Below are 22,986 nucleotides of genomic sequence, written 5' to 3' on the forward strand. Positions count from 1 at the left end.
TTATTTTGGATCACATATACCGTCAATGGTTACGATCTCGAACCTTACGCAACGGACAGCACACATATAACGAGTGTGCGCATACGTATAACGATCTGAACTACCGCTAAAGATGCTCTATATTCACCGGCTCTGCACTCTGCAGAATCGAAAGAACGAACGCTACCTAAATACCATGACTGCAACTCACTGCATTTTGCCCCATCTCCTAGCCCTGATTTCCTGCGGTTACCTAGCTTGGTTCAGAAGTCAAATAGTCCTCCGTTTGCTTTTTTTTACCCCCGCCGATGGTTTTCCTACGTTTATCACGTCTTACCTCGCTACATCCATAAGCGTGCACGGGGCTTTCCATTAGCGGGAGCCAAATGATCTTGCAGCCCCCCACCCCCCCACCCTTTTGCTCCCATCGCACGTTTATTTCCCTTATCACGCTATACAAAAGTACAGTGATGGTGAGGACGCAGACGAAAAGCCCGTGGAGGGGCATGGCAGTGCCTTTGCCCTTTTCCGACAGGGTAGAAACGGAGCAATACAGATCTGGGAAATGTATTCCAAGTCCAAAAAATAAAATGTGCCTTCTATGTACCAAAAATTATCACAGAAAATATTGAAAAATTTCTTCAAACGCAAGAATAAAATGAACACATTTTCGCGCGCTATGCACCCTCAGATATTTCGCGGACATACGTTTCACGATAAATGAAAAGCCAACGCAGAATGTAATATTTGTTATCGATCGAATACTCGCTTATCAACTTCTGCGTTCCAATGCGCTAGGCTATAGTGCAATGTTCCTTTTACGCAAAGAATGATTAAACGACCTGAAACCGCGCAACATCTACGGTGATACAAATTGGTGAAAAGAAACGATACAGACGGCTTTCTTTCTTTTTCCCCTTTTTTTATCTTGTTTTTTCTCTCTTTTTTTCTTTTTCTTTTTACAAGACAACCGAGGTGTTCACTAAAAATCTAAGTTTTGAGAACTGCCATTACGCCCGAATAAATTAACTCAAAAAGTCCCATATTCCTAGAAGTGGTAAACAACCTTAACCAAAATATTGTATTGTGCTTTCCAACGCAGTAGGCACGAACAACTTTGGGTGCTAACAAACTTGGATAATCTGAACAAAGGTACTAGCACCCTTAACATTGGTTTGAAAAAGAATACCCAGGCTTAGGGGCACGTGACCTGTTTGCAATTCTAGTCCCTCCCGAAATAATACTCAGCTACGTCCCTGCTATCAGGCTACGATTCCAATGATGCAAATAAGACCCTACGGCAGCAACCGCCGCAACATTGCTTCCTGTATCATATCCCATTATCGAAAAAAAAAAATGGCTCTCAACGTCGCCCCGCAACCTCACCCCCTCCCATTTCATCTTGCGCGCACGCTTGCGCTCACATTATCTTCACTTGCAACTACAGTTTAGTCTAGTTGCAATTAAGTGGCGACTGGCAAGCAAGGGAATTAAATACGGATTATAGTGGTACAAAGTTCTTCCACAGTACTCACTTACCTTACAAGCGAAAAGATGAAAAGCAAGGTAACCTTGAGTTTACAACCAAGATGATGACGAGTTGACCGCCAGGAAACAGCTGACTCCGTGATTTATGCGCAAACTTGGCCCAGTGTTGCCACATTCGAAACACTGCGGCCATGGCGTCCTTTTTAAGCGCCTGCAATCTGTTTCACCGCATTCTGTACGCAAAAGCATGGCCTTCGAGATTAGCTCGTGTTGCTTGAGACGGTAGGGGCAACGTTAGGGGTAGGTAGGGTAAAACCCCTAAATTTTCCAAAAGTAGCGTCATTCTTAGATCTTTACGCCACCCCGCTCTCCCCGGCGTCTCCTCCTCCACGCCTCCTGTCGCCCCACCTTCCTCCGCTCCTCCATTAGCCAATCTGTGTCACGTGGAAGCACGCGATGTGCTTTTGTATATATTTGTTTTATTTGCCGAGCGCTCCGACCGCCATTGCTGGCCCAGTGCGACAAAAGTACGCGCAGATGAATTGATCGCGGGAGGTCGCGGGATCAAATCACGACGGCGTCGGCCGCATTTCGATGGAGACGATATGCAAGGACGCCGATGTCCCATGCATTGGGGGCACGTTAAAGAACCCCAGCTGGTCAAAATTAATCCGGAGTCCCCCATTACGGCGTGCCTTATGATCGATCATGGTTTTGGAACATAAAACCCAAGAATAAATATTTTTCTCACTGTCTTGTTTGCCTTGAGTGTTCCAGTTAAAGCAACACTCCTTCACTACGAAAACCTATAACGCAAAACAATACAGACGCACGTAGTATGCACATATAAAATGAGCACTTCCAAAGTATTACTGGGGCTAAAGAGGTGAGGGTGGCGATAATTATTTTTGGAACCTCTGTGCAGTTGTCCCATCAAGTTCGTTCTTGCTATGAAATTCCAACCACCTGCACTGTAATAAATAACTATTTCATGTGCTGGCACGTTGTTCAAATTATCAATAATGTCTACGTCGTTGCTCATGGCTGCCACAACCGGTGCATGAGCTACACACATCTGTAAAAGGCGCGGAGCGGAAGTGACCCTGTCGGTAGGCATTGCTGGCCCCAGACAGTTGGAATCTCTCGCGCACCGGCCGAACAAAAGTATCCTGCAGGTACGTAAATGAACCTACGAAGCCACGTACCTATAGTTTCACGCAGTGAAAACCTGAAACAGGGGTAATTATCCGTGTGTTTGAGCACACCGTGTGCATGCGTCATGCTTCAGCAACACGAAGTCTCAGCGTGCAGGCGCTTTATGCCTTAAATAATGGTTCTTTTCCCTATTTTTTGCGCATGTCCGACACGACATTATAGGGCCAGTTACCTACTGACGAAGCAAAATCTCGCTTCAAAAACTGCTCCGCGGGGCTCGAACGAACTTTTCCGCGGATTTCCCCTGGTAGAGCGTTAGCCGTCGTCTGCTACGGCAGGGCCAGCGTAGGCGGCGCCACTATAAAGGCGGCGCCACTTCGTAAAATAGCAACACTCTCCTCCTCCGCCTTCACTCCTCCTTTCTCCTCTATTTCACGTTCCCTCCACGACCGTGGCGCCGCCTACAATGCTCGAGCGTAACAACGGCGCCAACATTCGCTCCTCGCCTCTCCGTAGACGCTTCTCGAGCAAAAATGGCACTGATGCATGACGCGAGGGTCCACGTAATGCTATTAGGCCAATAGCGACGCGGCGTCGGCCTCGGCCAGAGCGCGCGAGGAGGAGGCGGCATTGTTCAAAGCGTGGCACTACTTTACGAAGTTTAAGGGGCATTAGGCAGCGCCGTCTGCGGGAGTGGAGTGGAGGAGGGGGGAATTATGGTTGGCGCCATATGGTTTCATACAATAATTTGGTTGGCACTACTTTTCGAGATTGAAGGGTTAAGGTAGGGGCGACGAGGGCGCCACCGCTGAGTATGAAGCCTTAATAAGTAAAGCACCTTATGAAGGCCAATGAAGGCTCTCTAAAATCCACGCCTCAGTTATGATGGCTAGTGGCATCATCTCAATAAACAGATGTAGATCGTGAACGCTATGCTTTTGCTGGTTGCATGTGGGAGCCGGAAACACATCATAGGCCGAGCCCGTCAAATTTTGGGCATAGAGTTAATATAACCTGTTAGTATAGTATGGTGTACTGAAATAAGGTAGTGTGTCGTCCGGCGGGGAAAACGTGTCTCTTTTTGCGATGACGGCCGAGTGTGCTGGAGTACGGATGGATGGATGAATGGATGGATGTTATGAGCGTCCCCTTTGGAACGGGGTGGTGGGTTGGGCCACCAAGCTCTTGCTATTATACTATCTAATGTCCTACCTAGGTTAAACAATAAAAAAGGAAGAAAACACTATGGACTACCACACCCAAATTTTCTGATCCCCTAGTGCGAACTGTGCTCTTGTATGTCTCCGTCTTTTGTCGTTTCCCTACTTTCACCAATCCTCCAATCTCCTCTTACTAATACCTATTGCGGACATGTTTACTTTACCACTGCTCCCGCTAAACCCAAGGGCTTCAACGATGCCAGTGCTGCCTAACTCGACCGCTGGGTAGACGTCTTCACATTCTAATAAAACCTGCTCCATAGTTTTCCTAGCTTTACCGCAGCAAGCACATGCTTCTTCTTCCTTCTTATATCTCGCTTTATAGGTGCGTGTTCTAAGGCATCCCGATCTCGCTTCGAAAAGTAATGAGCTTCCCTTTGAGTTATCATGAACTGTTTCTTTCCTGATTTCGTTTTTTCCTCTTAAGTAGTTACCCATGGCAGGTTTCTTTTACATTGCCGCCACCCATGAGATTATTTCAGCCTCTCTGACTTTCCGCTTGACCTTCTTTGTTGCTGTGTTGCTCACCCTGCAGGCCGCATACTTGCTGGTAAGCTTCCTAGTTCTTTTCCTCCACTGTGAATCAATGTTTATCCTGTACAGATACCTCAAACCCCCCCAGCCCATTTACTTTCTTCTATATTCTTCAGCCCTTCTTCATACTCAATTTTACTGCGAGCTTCCCTCACTTCAAAACTAGTCCAGCCCATATCACCTTGCACAGCTTCATTTGTAGTCTTCCCGTGAGCGCCCAATGCGAGGCGACCCACTGACCTTTGGTTCCCGTCGAGTCCTGATTGTACCCGTGATTTAAAGCAAACAACCGCATCTCCAAAAGTAAGTCCTGGAACCATTACACCTTTCCACATACCTCGGAGGACCTCGTACCTATTGTATCCCCATAGCGCTCTGTGCTTCATTATGGCTGAATTTCTCTTCCCCTTCATGGTGATTGTTTTTTCCTGTGTTTCCATACATCTATTGCCTTCGTTTATCCATATACCAAGGTATTTATATTATGTTACCCGAGGTATTTCCTGGCCCTGTATCTGCACTGTCTGTTCACGGTTTTCGTTGAATACCATAACAACTAATTTTCTAACACTAAATTTCATACCTAAATTGTTGCTTTCCTGTCCACAGATATTAGCCAGACGTTGCAAATCACTTTGCTTGTTAGCTAGCAACACAATGTCGTCCGCATGAAATAAACCTGGGAGCTGCTGCTCTACTACTGTTCCCGCCTCCTTGTATGAGAGATTAAACCCGATATTACTTCCTTCTAGAGCCCTCTCCATCCTCACCATGTACATCATAAACACCAGCGGGGATAAAGGGCACCCCTACCTCAGTTCCTTGTTGATATGAACTTTCTCCTCGCTTCTCATCCCTTCCCATTCAGCGCAAACGGTATTTTCAAGGTAAATCTCTCAAAAGCTGCAGACAATCGTCGCCTAAGCCTTCCCCTTCCAGTATATCCGACAAAATGTTGCGGTCTACGTTGTCGTAGGCTCCTGTAATGTCTAAAAAGGCCACGTACAACGGTCTGTTTTCTACTTTCGATATTTCAATACACTGAGTAAGGACAAACATGTTATCATCCAAACGCCTACCTATTGTGAAGCCATTCTGAAGCTCTCCCAAAATGCCATTATTCTCTGCCCGTTCTTGAAGCTTTAATTTGATTGTCTGCATTGCTAGCCTGTACATTACCGATGTAATGGTCTATACGAGTGAATTCTATCTTTCTCCCCCTTGCCTTTATAAATTAAATTCATTCTACTTTGTCGCCAACTGTCTGGTATACATCTACCTTTTAAAGTTTTTTTCCACTGCTTTCACCGGAGCTTCCTTACTTTTTGGTCCTAGTTCATTATTCAGCCTAACGAGAACCTCGTCTAGCCCTGTGGGTGTGCGCTTAGGAATTTTCTCTTCCGTTTTCTTCCAGTTGAAATTTGTCAGCATCAGCTCCTTTTCCACTTGGGTCTCTTTCATGCTCTTTTTTTCTTCAAATACAACCTCGTCATTGCCTTGGAAAGATTCGGCTGTTACTTTTCGGATGTAATTTATTGCCGCTTCTCCTTCCAGTCTGCTTTCATATTCGTCTAGGATATGCTGTTGTATTGCTGTTGACTTCCTGCCTAATAATTTTATGTGGTTCCAAAATATTTTAGGTGCGGCCTTCTTTTTCTCACGTACTACTGACAACCAACGTTCCCTTTCACCTTTTAATTTTGCTTGCACCAGTATTTGAACCATATGCTCTTTCTCCCGGTATATTTTCCATTTACGGATTACTTCATCCTGCGGCAACTGCGCCTTCTTTGCCTGCCTGTGCTCTCGAGATGCTTTCGATCGTTCGGTGATCGCTTCTCGTATCTCCCTGTTCCACCAGCTTTACGGTTTCTTTTTTTCCTTTCCACCGAACAAGTTGTTTCTCTTTCCGTATTCCTGTCGTTATTACACTTAGAAGCTCACCATATTCCCACTCTTTACTGGCCATTTGCCAAGTTCTTCCTCGACTCTAGTGACTATATTTGCTATTTGTTCAGCGTTCAAATTTCGACAGGCCGTTTTGCGCTCCTAATTGCTCTCTTTCCCAAAAACATGTCCCATCTTCAAAATGATGCGTTTATGGTCACTCCCTATGCTGCTAAACTCTTCCTCATAGATTACCATTTCTCTCAACTTATCATGAATTCATTCTGTCATCAGACAGTAATCAATGGTCGATTGCCGGTTTCCCACTTCCCACGTGATCTGCCATTCCCACTTAGACCCTGTATTCAGGATAACGAGGTTATGTTGCTCACAAAGGTCTAGCATGGACTTCCCGTTGTTGTCGGTATAGCCATCTAACTCCTGTATGTGGGCATTCATGTCACCTAATAAGGCAATTTCAGCACCATTCCCGAAACCCTTAATATCAGCGCTTATGCATTCCACTATCTCTTTATTCTTCTCTGTGCAATTGTTTCCGGTCCACAAATAATGCCAAAAAGTAATGCCGAGCCAAGTTTTTTTCCCACTCATTGTACCTGATAACCAAAGATGCTCTTGACATTGTGAATTTACTCTTTTCCATTTGGCTCCCTGATGGATGAGCATGCCGACTCCCCCTCCCTTTCTTTCCTACTTAGTCCTGTTGCACCCTTCCCAAACATAATTCTCAATCACTGGCGTCTCTTCTTAGTCTCTAAGGTGCGTTTCTGTAACCGCATACACCCCTATTTGGACGCTCTTTAACTGCTCCTCAATCTCTGCCCACTTTTCCTTTCTTCTGCCGCCCCGCATGTTTAGTTTTGCTTTCCTCCTTTTTCTGTTATCGACGGTGATGCTCTTCTGAAGTTCCCCTAGGGTACCTTCTTCATTACTACCTACTCTGGCCCCCTGAGCGCGCGCGGGCCCCGTAAATAAGCAACAGCGCGACCAACAAGTCGCCAGCCCACTTCTCATGCCAGCCTGTAATTGAAGTGGATCCCGTCTCGTTTAAAACCACCACACCTTCTCACTTCCCTGTTTACTTCTACAACCTCGAAGCCTTTCTCTCGGCTCATTTTCCATATCGCCTCATTAGCAGCCACTATACGGCTCTTTGTACGTGACTGTCAGGCACAGGCACCTCCGGTACCGTGCACACCACGATCTGCACCTGAGGGGATTGCTCGCGCGACTTATCCAAGCAAGTCAGCACGACAGCCTACTCGCAAGAGGAAAAATAATTGTGAAACACAGGGCCTCCGGGATTGGCAGTTATGGTTGTCGCGGAGATCATGCAGGCACATACGTTTGGAGCTCGCCGCTTGCTTGCTGTGGTTTTCCTGCCGCGTTCACACATCCTTTATGTACACGCTGGGTATGCAAATGTACTGTGTGTGTGTGTGTGTGTGTGTGTGTGTGTGTGTGTGTGTGTGTGTGTGTGTGTGTGTGTGTGTGTGTGTGTGTGTGTGTGTGTGTGTGTGTGTGTGTGTGTGTGTGTGTGTGTGTGTGTGTGTGTGTGTGTGTGTGTGTGTGTGTGTGTGTGTGTGTGTGTGTGTGTGTGTGTGTGTGTGTGTGTGCACGTGCAAGCATAGACGGTGTTATTGATGTGTCGTAACAGTTTGTATTATTTATTTATTTGCAGATTATAAGAATTTCAGTCGTGTTTTGAGAGTGTTTTAGTTTATAAATCCAGTTTTTTGCGCGACATGTTTAAATTTCGCGCGCTAGGCACGCAGGTCGATCGCAGTGTTCAGCTGGTGGCGTCATCGCAGAAGCGTCCGCGGTTCTCCCATTGTTCGCCCACTAATATGGTGAGAAATTCCATGGTTTTTATGTATGGACGACGCACTGCTAGACCATAAGTATAGTAATTCCAAGATTTTGGGCACCACCTATCGCCGAGGAAATATAAACACCACCTATGTCCTCTCTCGTTTGGTTGTATATTAAATGTAAACAAATTTTAACTCCTATAACTTGTACAATACATTCTAGGCATATCATGCAGTTTGGATTTAACGCCCGTTTATAAAGAACCAATGGCGCTGTAAGCGCTATGGCATCAGACTACGTGTTATTTTCTTCTCTATAATCATCGTAAGACGGCGCTTGCGAAACTCATGTCATCGCTCCATTTGCCTAGAATATCAGCATGGATGCTTGCTGCGTCTTGTTAGTGAATGGAAACTCCACATTAAATGCATCCTGAATGACCCGTAAGGCTGACCTGCTTGCTCTGAAATGAATTTTCTTACACCTTGTGCCCATCCATAAGTCTCCCTTGTGAAGGTGTTCCGCCAGCGCGTGCCATGCGTATAACGTAAACATGTGCCTCGCAAGGACGTCCTTTAGAGTTTGGGACGTCTGCATGCATCTCGTGTAAACAAATGGACCTGTATCCATGCTCTAATTATGCAGTGGGTGTTTCGCCGACAATAAATTGTGTTTTTACTTTCCAGATCTATCCGACGTATCCGTTTACCTACGCGAAACGCACATCTTCGAGCTTGTGCCCGCATAACTGCACTGCACCATGTCCGGCTCACTCAGCCGGTCAGTTTCCTTGAGTCCCCTTGATCCGAGTCCCCCCAGCCAGCCGGTGTCGGGATCACCGCCCAAACTGACAGGCTTACCTAAAGACACAAGGCAACTCGCGGATCTAACTATCTCTCCACTGAAGATATTCGTGTCGGCCAAGAAGCGAATCAATGATGTATTCGTGGGAATACAGGGATACGTGGAAGAAAGCCACGCCTTTCTTGCAGGTGAGCCTTATCTTACTATAATCTTGCTAGTTTCTTTAGCAACTGTCAAGACCTTTAGCAACTCTCCTTATGAGAGCGAGCTTTTACTGATTACGAGCGTGTGCCCCAGATTTATTATCTGCTTTCGTGCCGTGCGTTCAAGAAGTGTGCGATTTCTTCAGTGTTTCTTACTTTCTTTTCATTTAATAGAAGATCGCAAAAAAAGAAAGAAAGCCCTTAGGAAGCAGGCTCGGGTTTCAAATACAAACCCTGTAGTGCTGTAAAATTATGCGACACTCACTGACGTCTTTATATATATATATACTCCGATTCTCATGTTCACACCAAAAGCTCTGAAGTGAGCGCGAGTGTACTCGAGTTAAGTGTTTGAACCACTGGCACTTATAGCCCCGTTAAAAGGGCACTTATACCCATGGGAATTTATTCATACTAACCTGTGTGATCACTGCACTTAGGTGCGGTTACATGCGACTGCACTTCCTTTCCTTGGCCACCCATTCTTCAATTCTACGCATTACATGACCTCTGCCCGACTGCATTTCTTCCTCTTAATCTCAACTAGAATATCAGCTAACTCGCCTATTGCTCTCAAATCCACGCAGCTGTCTTCCTGTCTTTTAACGTTACACCTATGATTTTTCTTTGACGCTATTATTTAAAGACAGTTCGTGTGCCCCCACTCAATGTTTTACACCTCTGCCAGCTTGGCCTATATAGAGAGTGCATGAGTGGTGTAGCAGTAGGCGAAACAAGGGAATATATGTGCTAGGTTCTAGGTATGGCATTCCTGTCTGAGCAAGTTCTGCATCCCTGTGGCTACATGACAAAAGATTGTCATTAAAACATGGCTGCTACAGAATGATGTCCCTCTCCTTGCTTTGCAGTGCACTACACTCGCTTTCGCTAGACTAGTGGGCTGGGAGCATTGAAACATTGGGCCCATGCCTCATTTTTCATGATCCTCATGAGCCATTTCATTTTGCCTGCGTATTTATAGCCCTCAATTCTGGTATGGAAGCATTCAAGGCTGAAGATTGTTCTGAGGTGGAAAAGTTCAAAGTCAAGATTACTGGTATTCGAGATGTCTTGTCACGTGATCACATGAAGGTCGTCTTCTTTGGCAGGTAATGTTTCTTCAACTTATGAAAAGTCTCACATTACCTTGACATTGTGTTCCATGCTGCACATCCTACATTAGTTGCTGTTGCATAGTCAGTACATTGGTCATTTCTATCATTTCTTTAGGACCAGCAATGGGAAGAGCACAGTAATCAACTCCATGCTACAAGATAAAATTTTGCCTAGTGGTTTGGGACACACCACAAACTGCTTTCTTCAAGTAGAAGGGTCAGACAGCTCTGAAGCATATCTGTTGACTGAGGACTCCAGTGAGCCCAAGAATGTAGAGGTACAGTCTAGGGTTTCGTTTTTAAGTTCACCAGAACTTTGTAACAAGAATTGCTTTTCAGGCGATACGTGTAAAGGCAGCTTGTGTTAACAGTCGTTTCTCGTCTATTGTTCTTAAACTGTGCTCTTTATTTTGCATTAATTGCTATTCTTTTATGTTCTTGTAGTCTGTGCTGCAGCTCGCCAATGCACTAAACTCTGAATCACTCGGCGAGAGTGCACTAGTGAGGATCTTCTGGCCGAAGGACAGGTGCAATCTTCTGCGTGATGATGTAGTTCTCGTCGACAGGTATGAGCCTGTCTATCACTTGTATTTGTATGCTCTTTGCTGGTAGGCGCTATAATCGCAGTCAGTCACTTTTGGTGAAACTCGCATTTTGGGACACAACATGCAGTGCCTCACTGGAGGTCTATGATGGGTGTCCTGTCAATTCACTTGAGAACTAGGCGACATGAAAATAATGCCCTCGGGGTGGTGTGTCATTAATTTCATCTTACTTGCTTTGTCTGGTTTGGCTGATTGACATGCACTAAAAATAATATCCTGAAAGTTGTTGAATGAAAACACTATCCCAGTGTTGTGAATCTCTGGTCTGTAGATGCAGTATTATATTCTAACCTTGTCTCATTGATAAAGGCAAACCATATCGCGGTCTGCCTCCTTACGTGCACATAAGATTATCTTTCAGTCCAGTGGTTGTGCTTGTATTTGATAACACACCTTTGTTTTTTTTTGCCAGGCTGTTAATAACGTATTACATTATAAACTGTGCTTGAAGTAGCTATAATGCAAGTACGATTATTTTGTGCTCAAATTCGTTGTTTTGCAGTGAGGCATTTACATATGCTCCCTACTTTTCTATAAGGAATGCTACGTCATGCTAACAATGCGCATGCCGTTCTTAACCTGGGAAGGTACAAAGCACACAGCATTAAAGAAAGTAAATGCAAGCAAGACAGGCGACATTTATTGTTGTAGGACAAAGATATGCCCCAAAGCGTGTAAACTGTTTTCAGAGTGCAGATGTCAGCATGTGCTTCTATATGATGCAGTCATGTTATAAGAAAATTTTTGACGTATACCCTATTTATTTTCAGCCCTGGCATCGATGTGTCCCCAAATCTTGATTTGTGGATTGACAAGCACTGCCTGGATGCTGATGTGTTTGTGCTTGTGGCGAACGCTGAGTCTACTTTGATGGTTACTGTAAGTTGTTTGGCAATCAGCATCCACTTCTAAGTGACAAAACTATATTTCGGACAGTGCTTCTAATGAATTTCATTTGCAACTTTTTGTTTGTTTGTTTGTTTGTTTTTTGTCAACGAAGTCACCTAACAAATTCTAGAGTCTCTTAACTGTTGTATTAGTAAAATCTTCCATTTCAGCGGAATCAGCAGTGCCTCTGATAATACCAGAAATTGCAAGTTTTAATCATATTTTGAATTATACACAAATACACGTTTTGTATTAGAAAACATTGAGCATTTTTCTAAAGGTATGCATTAAACACTTTGCCATTGTCACAAACATTTGCCTATGTCTTTCTTGTATCTGTAGCACTGCTACCATTGCGACTGATGCTTCTAGACTTTAAAAATATTTGATCTTAGAATTTTTTGTAGCATATCTTGAACAAGATTCACAAGATCTTTTAGTTAATTCTGGCAGAATGCTCGCAAGAAGAAAAAATGGGAACACTGTTCTGGCATTACCAGGCAACAATGCTTATGTGCATATCGAAAGGGAAACGCTACTACCAAAGTTGTCTACGGTGTGCTTCCAGGAAAAGAACTTCTTTCACAAGGTCAGCGAGCGCCTTTCGAAGCCAAACATATTCATCCTTAACAATCGCTGGGATGCATCAGCGTCAGAGCCGGAGATCATTGAGAAGGCAAGTAGGACTGGCATGTTTAGCATACTTTGGTTACACATTAGTAGTTACTGTATAGTATAGGAAAGTAAAAGAAAACATAGTCAAAGTTATCTATTTTCACTGCCCATGAATGCGCTACATTCTTTCTTTGCACATATGCCACTTTCCCCACAGGTACGGAAACAACACCTGGAGCGAAACCTTGCATTCTTGGTGGACGAGTTGAAAGTGGCCAATCGCCAGCAAGCTGAGGACAGGGTGTTCTTCGTGTCAGCGCGGGAGGTCCTCAATGCCAGGCTGCGCAAGCAGCAGGGCCTACCCCAGCATTGTGAGCTTGGCACTCATGTTTCCTCCTTGTGCTGTTGTATATTCGTCTTTGCACATGAACCTTTCTAAGCATTGTAGTCTTCCATACCTTAAAAGGGGCCCTGCAATGCTTTTCTAAGGCAACCATTTTTGCTCTAACCTACTCTTCTTAGCATGTCAAAGAACTAAGAGCAAAGGGAATTAGAATAATCAACACACGCAAACCTCAGTTACAGACCACAGAAACTATAAAGCACGGGCGAAATGAGAACTGCCGTTGTCTTGAACTTCCGTAGCTCATGATGCCGCATTTCACTCTCCAATGAAATAGAACTGTGGTGCCCGATAGCAGCATAGCATCGAAGTTACGTATCAGAAGTTAGTGTGCCGTGGTTGCCAGACCTGCTCAGTTTTCTGATGGCTTGGCCATGGCTTTCGATATCAGTTGGTGCGCGGTCCTGTCTCGGAGGCCATGACGTCACTTTTGTGGTTGCAGCAGCTTCCGTGAGATGCACGTTGGAGCACCACATGCTCTGCATGTTGATGGCGTTGTTTCCATTATTACAACGCCTTGCACTTGAATTAAAGACTGTAAAATGTAATGCCATAGTTTTTTTTGCTGTACTCGGAATATTATACATACGTAAATAAGACAGCACATTTTTAACCAATAATTATACTGCCACACATCAACACCTTGTCCATCGCATGAAGTGCACAGAAATGCCACATTGTGATGCTGCTATCCCTGTTGTCCAGGAACCTTTCCAACAGCATTGCAGGAACCCTTTAACCACTACAGCGGAATTTGCAGCTACTAAGTGAAATAATACAGCAAAATGGTCCGTCTTTTTCTGGTCTCTGAGAATGTGTCGTCGTTAAAAAAAGAAAGTGTTGTCCATTATGGCCATGACCTGAACAGTCATTAGGACTTGAGGCTTTGCTGCAATCATTTGTGTTGGACTAGCCCTGTTTGATATTGTGAAGATGCTAGAGGCTCTAGAGGGCCATATATTCTTTAAAATTAGGCCAGTGCCAACATCCAGAATTGAGTACTTCACGTCTGTTGGCAAGGGCACACTGGGCTACATTTTCCTGAGAGGCAGTACTTTTCCATATTGCGTATTATATACTTTCAAGCAGCAACTTTCTTATTTTCTTATCACTTCCTTCCATACTTGCACACTCCCTAGCATCACCAAGTGATAGCTAACACGTTCCTGTGGGGATTAATAAATAAAAACAAGGTTAAGATGAAAATGTACCTATATCACATAATAGGAACTACTGAATAGATAACGCATATAAGCAGGCAGAATACAGAACCACAGCATAAAATGGTACCACTCCTTACCAGATTGGAACGCTGAGATCACAAAAGCCTCGGAGAACGAACTTATACGGCAGTTATCATATTTTGACCCATCTTCTGTTCTAATATGCACCCAGTTTTCTTAGTCAGGAGAACAAAAGTAAAGCACTGCCCTTGATTGTAATAAGCACGCATCAACTTGCTAATGAAATATGTATTGTAGAAGAATCTGGTTTCTTGCCAGTTGGTATGAGAATTCAAAAAGCTAACTGCATGAAAAGACGAGAACCAGGCTGACACAAACAAATAAAATGTACTCAGCAAAGGCTACCAGCTATTTTTGCTTGTGCAAATCTATTCTTCCTACTTGCGTCATCCACACACAAAAGTCACAGGAACACCAGACGCCTGCAGTGTGCTTTATTTTCCATTTGTTTTGTGGAACAGTTGGGAAGTGCATCTTCATGGTTGATTTCTTGGCTCGGCGCAGTCATACCAGAGCCTTCCTGACTTCATTGTTGACAATGTCAAAATACAGCAACACAATTCTAAGACATCCATAAAGAAAGAAAGAACACCCTGGATCTGCTTAAATGCATGAGTTACAGCAGGCAGGATATGCATAATGTGTATGTCTTTTTGCTTTAAATACAAACAGCAGCAGAGAACAGAAAACTGCCATTTTGTAATGCTGCTGAAGGTTGAATGCTTATAATCCAATGTTAGTTTCATACTCTTTATTAATGCAAGAGTAACTTTCACTTCAACTTCTGTGACAGAAAATGTACCCATTAGAACAATGTAAGTTATTCATGAAAGGATTTCCTTTTAGCCTCATGCTGGTATCAGGTGGATGACATCTTTTTTTTCGTGAAACTTGCTCTACTTGGAAGATTTCCATAGGACTCATTTGCTATTGTTAATAATTATGCTGAAGTGTTATACCCATGCCGCAAGGGCGAGGTTAGTGCCATTAAAAGCGTAAGACCTTAAGTTTCTTAATGCCATTATATTTCGGTCGCTGCTACAACACATACTTAATGACAGTAAAGGTCGCGATGGCGATAGCTGAAGTGAAAGGTTAAGTTTGCTTGCCAATCGTAATACAATAAAAACAGTTATTTAGGGAGCAAATGTTTAAGAAATGGCGTGAGAAACATTAGTAGGCATATTTTCCGTAGTTTACTTCAGGAATGTCATTGTTGCACCCAGCCGTAAACTGTTTGAAGCCGAAGCTGGCTGAATGGCCAATCATTAAAATTGGAAAAATGGCGCTCGAAGCTTCAAAGATTTCAAGCAGCGATACTGAAGACTTTGAATGTGTGCTCCAGTTTGTTGGGGGGGGGGGTGCATGTGCTTCTTCGAGCCAAACATTGTCAAGAAATTCGAAGGCTTCAGTCTGAGTCCAACAAAGGAAGGAGTCACCACCGTGCAGTTGAACAGCTTCTCCTGGCTTTTTTTAAGACAATTGAATAATATATTGGTTTTTATCTACACATTTGTTTAATATCATCAGAATGGGGCCACCATGGCTATGGCAGAGACATTGGAAACGAGAGTACGCATTCGGTGGCCAAGCTAGTTGCAATAATTATAAGAACACACTATGCCACGAGCAAAGAGGTGTTTTTAAAAGAAAGTGAAGAATATATTAATTATTCTTGACTAAGTATTCGGTTAGTCTCATCAGAATGTGGAGACATCGGGAACGAGAGTACGCATTTGATGGCCAAGTGAGTTACGAGAATGCACTACGTTGCGAATAGCATTAAGCTTTGATGCCACTAAGCATGTCCATGTGTCACCCTGTGAATCGCATTAAAGTTTAAGACATTAGCAAGTTAATGTCATTTTCTGTGCCCGTGTGGCCCGGGTATTTGCTTTGAAGAAATTAAGAAATATCTAGATTTTATAAACATTTGACTCAGTTTTTACATCTGCTGTCCACCATTACTGTATCTATCAGAATTAGTGAGGCAGTGTTTATTTCTTCACCTTCTGTGCTCTCTCCTATCACAGCTGCACACATTTCAGGTATTCCTAGGTTCTCTGCCTCGATGCGTGCCCAACCACTTTAAGTTATTTTTGAGAGGAAGCTTTAGCTCAGAGCCAGCTTTGATTTCCCTATTCAAATAGTACATGTGAAATGTACACACGCTTTTATTAGACAACTGCTAAACTGATTTCAGTGGAGTTTACTGCAGTTTAGATACAAAGCAGAATTTACTGAGTCTAACAAGCAGAGTTTTGATTTAGGGCCTCAAATATTTTACGAAACCTGCCAAAAATCTTTAACTTAAAGAAAAAAAATTGAAGCACCAAGTTTACAAATCCATAACTCTGCACCAAAAATCAGACTTCACAACTCTATAAAGTGCATCTGCGAAAGAATGTAAAGCAGAAAATTTTCATATATCAGTTTACAGTTTACATCAATTACAGTTTACGTGAAGCATTACAGACCTTACAAGTGTTTTGTAAAGGTCCGACTCACAAATTACTGGAATTTTGCAGAATGGTGTACAATACATCAAGTTTGTTGACCTTAAGTACCTTAACCCTTTGTGGGACAGTGGGACACATACGTCCCACATAGTGCTCCACTCTAAAGGGCTCGTACGAAGCAGAAGGAAACCGGAATCATTCTTGTGATGTGCTACCACCTATTGAGAGGTTTCAGTACTTCTTTTAAATATAGTTTCAGCAGCCTCCACTAGATGAGGCAGTGAGTCCAGAACTTGAAACTTCGTTCTTTTTTTCTGATGCATTGGAAGTTTTCGACTATATGCGATCCGGCAGAAAAGAAAATCAACATGCCTGGTAAGTAATTCCTTTTTTCTGCATTCAGAGAAACAACCCTGGATTAAAATCAGCTCTTGTTTCTGAGATTTGAGCTTACATATAATGAGATAAATGCAAATTTTCAATACCATGCTGAAAAAAGTTGCACATTTTGCTAAGCCTAATGGCAGAATTTTGAGCGGTAATTTTCGAATTATTTGATCTAGAACTTGTCGTTGCTTTCTAATGCAGGCAAGCGATTTCTATCACAAGAAGAAGCTCTCGAGCTCTATTTTAGCATATCGGACGATCCGGACTCCAATGATTCGGATGGGGAAAGCACAGACGAGAATGTCATTCCCGAGCTTGCGCCTCATTGTACAGATGAGGATGCCAGTGCAGATGGAATGGCTGCGTCAACGAGCAGACAGGCAAAACGCAAGGCAACCTATACAAAAAAGAAAACAAAGAGGCGGAAAAGATCGCTAGACCTGTGCGACAACATCGTGGAAAATGAGGAAGAAACGCCGGGCACATGGGGTTGTGACGAGCCAGACCATGTTCTGCAAGTCCCAAAAACATGGGATCCTGAGATGTCACAAAAGTTGCCATCCAAACCGATTGAAGCTTTTTCACTCTACTTCGACGACGAAGTAATGCAGCTCCTTGTAGAGGAAACAAACCGCTTTGCAGAACAGAAAAACCGGCGAAAATGGAAAACGATCACGTTAGATGAGCTTCGGGCTTTCTTCGGCATTCTGATTCTCATGAGTGTAAACCCGAGACATCAGCTGTACCTTTACTGGAGCAGCGATAACTTTTTCAATGCACCAGAAATCTCAAAAGTCATGTCGTTCAAGCGATTCCAATCCATCATGAATTGCCTGCATTTGAGTGACAACACGAAAGAAAAAAAAAGAGGCGAAGATGGATATGACCGGCTGGCAAGAGTACGCCCTCTCATCGATGCTCTGAACAAACGTTTTCAGAAAGAGTACACGCCATCGGCTCATCAAGCTATAGATGAGAGTATGATCCTATTCAAAGGAAGATCGTCTCTGAAGCAATACATGCCAATGAAGCCCATCAAACGCGGCTACAAGGTGTGGTGCCGGGCCGATTCAGAAACCGGCTACCTGATTGCGTTTCAGGTGTATGAAGGAAAAAATGCGAAGCGTCCTGCCAACCAAGCACTTGGAGAGTACGTCGTATTGTCTCTGGTAGAAGGCGTTGAGCCTGGCACGCAACTCTACTTTGACAATTTCTTCACTTCCACTCGCCTCATGGAGGACCTTGCACAGAAAGGAATTCTTGCTGTTGGTACAGTCCGGACAAACAGGAAGGATCTGCCTGATGAATTGAAAATGGACAACAAACTCCAGAAAGGAGAATATATCTGGCGATCAAAAGGAAGCATTGTTGCATATCAGTGGCGTGACACAAAAAATGTGCATGCTTTATCGAATTTTCACCACCCAAAGGACACAGAAGAAGTTGTCCGCAAGCTTGCAAATGGGTCTTCGGTTTCCGTCCAGTGTCCAAAGGCTATATCCGACTACAACACTTGGATGGGAGGAGTCGACAAATTTGACCAAAAGCGCAATGCATACCGAGCTGACAGGAGGTCCAAAAAGTCCTGGTACAGAATATTTTATTTCTTGCTCGATGCAGCCATCGTCAACGCGTTCATTCAAGTAAATGCTGTGAATCCAATGACCTACTTATGGTTTCGATTGGTTCTTGGACGGGAACTCATCAATGGCCAGACATTCAGAACCACCGGCAGCAGGAAGCCGTTCAGAATGAACAAGGAGGGTAGAAAAAATGGCCACAAAATGGTTGGCGTATCGGATGAAGTTCGGTTCATGGGAAGAGAGCACAACCCTGTGAAAGTGGAAAATAGGCGCAGATGCCGTTGGTGTTCCACGAGGGGGAAAGAAGTGCGAACAAGTTTCTTGTGCAAGGCATGCTCAGTCCCGCTTTGTGTGACCTGTTTTGGACCATTCCATGAAGTGGTTAGTCAGAACTAACCTAGTGTGGCACCCGTGTAGGTCAATGGGATAAATACGTCCCACATTTCATTTTCCCATTTAGTGTCAATGGGACAAATGCGTCCCACATTTTTTTCTTTAACTATACATAATAAAACTGTGAAATTTGTTTAGAATCATTTCTGTACACCTCATTTTCAAGTGTAATAAAAAATTTTTTATAATTCTTGCAAAAAATATATGTTGTCCCACAAAGGGTTAATGGGTGCAGTTTACAGAATTGACGTTATTATTTATTGTCACGTTGCAGAGTCAAAAAATTTGTTACTAGAACTCCTTTTCTTTCTCCACTTTTGCAATTTCCAACCACTTTTATTAAAAATTGGCTGCCCAAGTGAAACATTTGCTGCCTACAATTACTAGATTACAATTTCCTTTAAATGCAAGCCTCATAAAATTCATTGCATGGTATGCCAGGCAAGACTATTTCTCCACTTTCATGTATTTAGGTAAGAGCATCAGAGCCTGAGCCAACACCTTAAGGAATTCTCTGGGCAGACTCCCTTAACAGGAATTCTATTCAGAGAATTACTTACTGGTGACAAATAACGTGATAAACAAGGGGGCAAAAAAGAAACAACACGAGCACAGTGTCATGTTTCTTTTTCATCCCTTGTTTATTGCACTATTCATTGTCATTATGTAATACCAGCTCACTCAGTATTCAGTACCTCAGAGAATTACTCGTGCCTAATGTGATGAGTGACCAGTTGGCAGTATTGGCGGCAGGAAGCTGTCCGTGAATGTGCAACAAAAAGAGCTCAAAGAGAGCTCATCACTTGTCTTGTCTTCCATGTAGCGGGCGTAGGTCTTGCCGAAGGGTTCCAAGGGAGGTACTTCGAATTTCAAGACTTTGAGAGGAAATTTGAGGTAAGTGACCTACTGTGACGTTCATTCACGATTGATGAAGTCAGGGGCGTACTGCTTGGCACATGCGTCACTAAAGGCTTTTTTATTGTATTCTTTCTAGGAGTGTCTTTCCAAGTCCGCGGTAAAAACGAAGTTTGAGCAGCACACACAAAGAGGGGAGAAGATCACAAGTGAGCTACGAGCCATCATGGACAAAGTTTACGAGCAGGCATCATTGCTCAAGTGAGAACCTGGCTGATGGCCATCTATCACTGCATTGTTCACTCTGCACTTTTTGTTGTGTGTCCATCAGCTGCGCCTCTTATTATTATACATCAATCACCTCTTGAGCACCCTGGTTTTAATCAATGATCTATATAAAAGGCAGCCATCCACATTACCCCAGCGGTAAGGCATTGTTGGCAGCGTTGCAAGAAACCCTACTTTGTTGCATAGTACGTAGCGGCATGGAAGTTTGTTTACACAGCAATGGCCACAATGTGCTAGTGTTGAACAAGTATTGTTTTTGAAAAAAGAGAAGATACAAAAATGTCACCCTGGTGGTTATAGAAAAAGTTATTGCATGAGAGGCCACTGTAAGAGGTACCAACAGCACTACTACCCAAATCTACTTTTTTCTGCTTGTAGAAAGCTTTAGCTTGTCAGTACACATGTTTTCATTTACAGACTACTGTCTTCTATGACAAAACGCTTTCTTGCATTTTGAGGTCACCTTGCGCAAAATTGCAAATGCCTGCACCTTCTTGCGACCTTGCCGGCAACCCTTTTTTATTCCATTGTCTTGTTTTACCAGAGTGCAGTTGCTGGGCAGAAAAACTTACTATGGTAGCACTTCAGGTCGACCTCTCATCCCTTTTTGTCAATAAACGCGCACTCTTTCTATATGCCGCAGTGTCTTAATGGCTATGGCATTCTGCTACTGAGTACAAGGCTGTACCTTAAATTCCCAACCACAACATCCGCATTTCAATGGAGGTGAAGTGTGAAAAGACTCGTGTACTTTAGATTGAAAGGCCAATTGCAACAAAGTTTTTGACTGTGTAAGAAGCCTAGTTTAAAATGTAAATATAGAGGAGCCTCCATGCAAAATGATGTTTAAAATAACTTGTGTGCGCCTGCACTTGTGCATGCACGTGTGCATTCGTGTACTAATATTTCAACTTTTTATGCACTCACACCAAGCTTCGCTTTATATAGATTCCAACTCGTTGGACCTGCTGCATTTCTTTTTCTTACCTTGCTGCCGCTTAATTTGCGATCTCTTGGACTATCATATGATCTTTCTTTTTAATGCCATACGTGTCTTTTCAAAAAAATGTTGCTGCTGGTTCTTAGACCTGCCAATATTGCCAGATGTCAGCAATACCATGTTTGATAACCCTTTCACCTTCTATGTTGCTGTGTATACATTCTTTCATCAATAAAATTCAGCTCCTAGTCAGCGCCTGTATAGGTACCTAATTCCTGCTGCATCTTCCTGCATCGCCCATCTTCCTGCTGCATCTTTCTCCCATACACAGGACAGAAAAGCAGACCCTTCGGCGTGAGCAATGGGAGAGGCTGCAGTTCACGCAGCAGCAGCTGCAGCTACTGACGGAGGAGGCGAAGCAGCGCATCGGGCAGCTAGTAGAGCAAGTGGAGCAGCAGGTGGCTGGTGCCCTGAGCGAGGAGATCCGCCGGCTGGAGCTGCTGGTTGGCGAGTTCGAGCGACCCTTCCACCCGGACCCGCTGGTGCTGGGTGTGTACAAGCGTGAGCTGCACGCCTACGTCGAGCGTGGCCTTGGATGCAACCTGCGTGCCCGCCTGTCAACTACCCTGCAGATGTCCGTCGAGAATGCCCAGAAGGAGATGACCGGTGAGCATCAATGTTTGATTGGGTTGGGTGCTTGTCCTTACCATTGTGGTGCAGCGAAAAAGTATTGATAAATGAGAAATCTTTCTTTCTATGGGAGTGGCTCTACGACCTAACTAGAGGAATGAAAACTTGACAAATGGGATCATGTTCATTGCCTGAATTACGTGCACACTCTTGGAGGGAGAGTAGTGTATGTAAGCAGGGCACAATATACAGGATGATCCCATCCAACACTAGCCAAGCTGTTAAAGGGACACTAAAGGCAAACGTTATGTCAGTGTGGACTGTTAAAGTACCGTTCCAGAAATCCCAAAAGGCATGTTTTGTGCCAAGAAAGCCCTTAGGTTAACAGAAAATTGCATCTGAGGGGTCCACATTCCTCAAGCGCGATTAAAGTCTAAAGCGTGCATCCGCGTATTGGACAACATGTATATGGTAGCTCATTGTACCATACTGTAATCACTTGCCACCTACCTTTCCCTGTATCTCCCACTTCACCTTGCCCTGGTGAGGAGTAGCAGGCTAGAGACCCTCTCTCCAAGCCAACCTCTCCTCCTTTCTCTTCATTAAAATCTACTCCATGAGTGAGGAGGTGCCACATTTTATACACTATGGTTACTACCATCAGTGAATGAAACAACGCCTGACAGCTGGCACTGTGGTATTTTGAATAAAACGCAGCAGCACAGCCATAAATTGAGTGAAGTGGACACAGCCTGCAGCATCCCAGGACATCACAAAGACGTGCCGTTTTCTACAACATGCGTAAATTTTTTGCTTGTTGCCCATAAGTCCGCACATAATAGCGAATGCTACAGTTTGTATCACGCATTTGTTTGTCCACGTATTTGCACTATGCACCTGGTGCCCGTTCAGTTCTCATTGCTGTCACTGTTGCCATGTCTGAAGACACCACATGCCAAGTGCAGTGTCTTCAGACTTTTAAAATCTGTGCTGCCACGTTTGATGTGTGACTCTTACACTGGTTCAATCCTTAAACGAGTGTGCTTTTTGCTCGCATGTATATGGTAATTGAACAAGTTCTTAATTTTTGTATATTAAGGGCATGATTCTCAATTGAAAAGTTGTTATTGCATATTAAAACTTTTAGCATACCTTGTTCTGCTGTAATTACGATTGTATTAGTTCCGTACTTTACTTGTAGCATGTAAAACACAAAGGTGGCATGTGATTACATATATGGTAGTACACAGTGACACACCAGCGGTCACAAGAGTGCTCACTGCGAGGCTTGTTCAGGCTGAGAGTCATAATCGTACCTTGTACCGGTGTTTTCAACAGCTTGGCTTATGTTGGCTGTAACACCCTGCGTATATTTAATGCAATGTGTTGTCAGTGTCATAAAACACAAAGTATCTATTTGCGCAAGTTCTGCTTCCCATGTGACCGAGTAGTATTTGTGAGCAGCTTGAAAACTGCTG

General features: G+C 43.7%; 1 protein-coding gene across 1 annotated transcript in view; it reads left to right on the forward strand.

The window, feature by feature from the left end:
* Window positions 1-8,398: 8,398 nt before the first annotated feature.
* Window positions 8,399-22,986, forward strand: part of Marf (Mitochondrial assembly regulatory factor) — a 28,758-nt gene continuing 14,170 nt past the window's right edge. The window contains exons 1-11 of the mRNA XM_075684766.1: window positions 8,399-8,539; window positions 8,783-9,088; window positions 10,086-10,212; window positions 10,334-10,496; window positions 10,663-10,784; window positions 11,594-11,702; window positions 12,280-12,387; window positions 12,544-12,697; window positions 19,619-19,689; window positions 19,790-19,911; window positions 21,210-21,544. Of these exons, the coding sequence (XP_075540881.1) occupies window positions 8,857-9,088; window positions 10,086-10,212; window positions 10,334-10,496; window positions 10,663-10,784; window positions 11,594-11,702; window positions 12,280-12,387; window positions 12,544-12,697; window positions 19,619-19,689; window positions 19,790-19,911; window positions 21,210-21,544 (1,543 nt within the window). The 5' untranslated portion in view covers window positions 8,399-8,539; window positions 8,783-8,856. The remainder of the gene's footprint in view (window positions 8,540-8,782; window positions 9,089-10,085; window positions 10,213-10,333; window positions 10,497-10,662; window positions 10,785-11,593; window positions 11,703-12,279; window positions 12,388-12,543; window positions 12,698-19,618; window positions 19,690-19,789; window positions 19,912-21,209; window positions 21,545-22,986) is intronic.

Source organism: Dermacentor variabilis, chromosome 3 (genome assembly GCF_050947875.1).
Source record: "Dermacentor variabilis isolate Ectoservices chromosome 3, ASM5094787v1, whole genome shotgun sequence".
Taxonomy (NCBI): Eukaryota; Metazoa; Arthropoda; class Arachnida; order Ixodida; family Ixodidae; genus Dermacentor; species Dermacentor variabilis.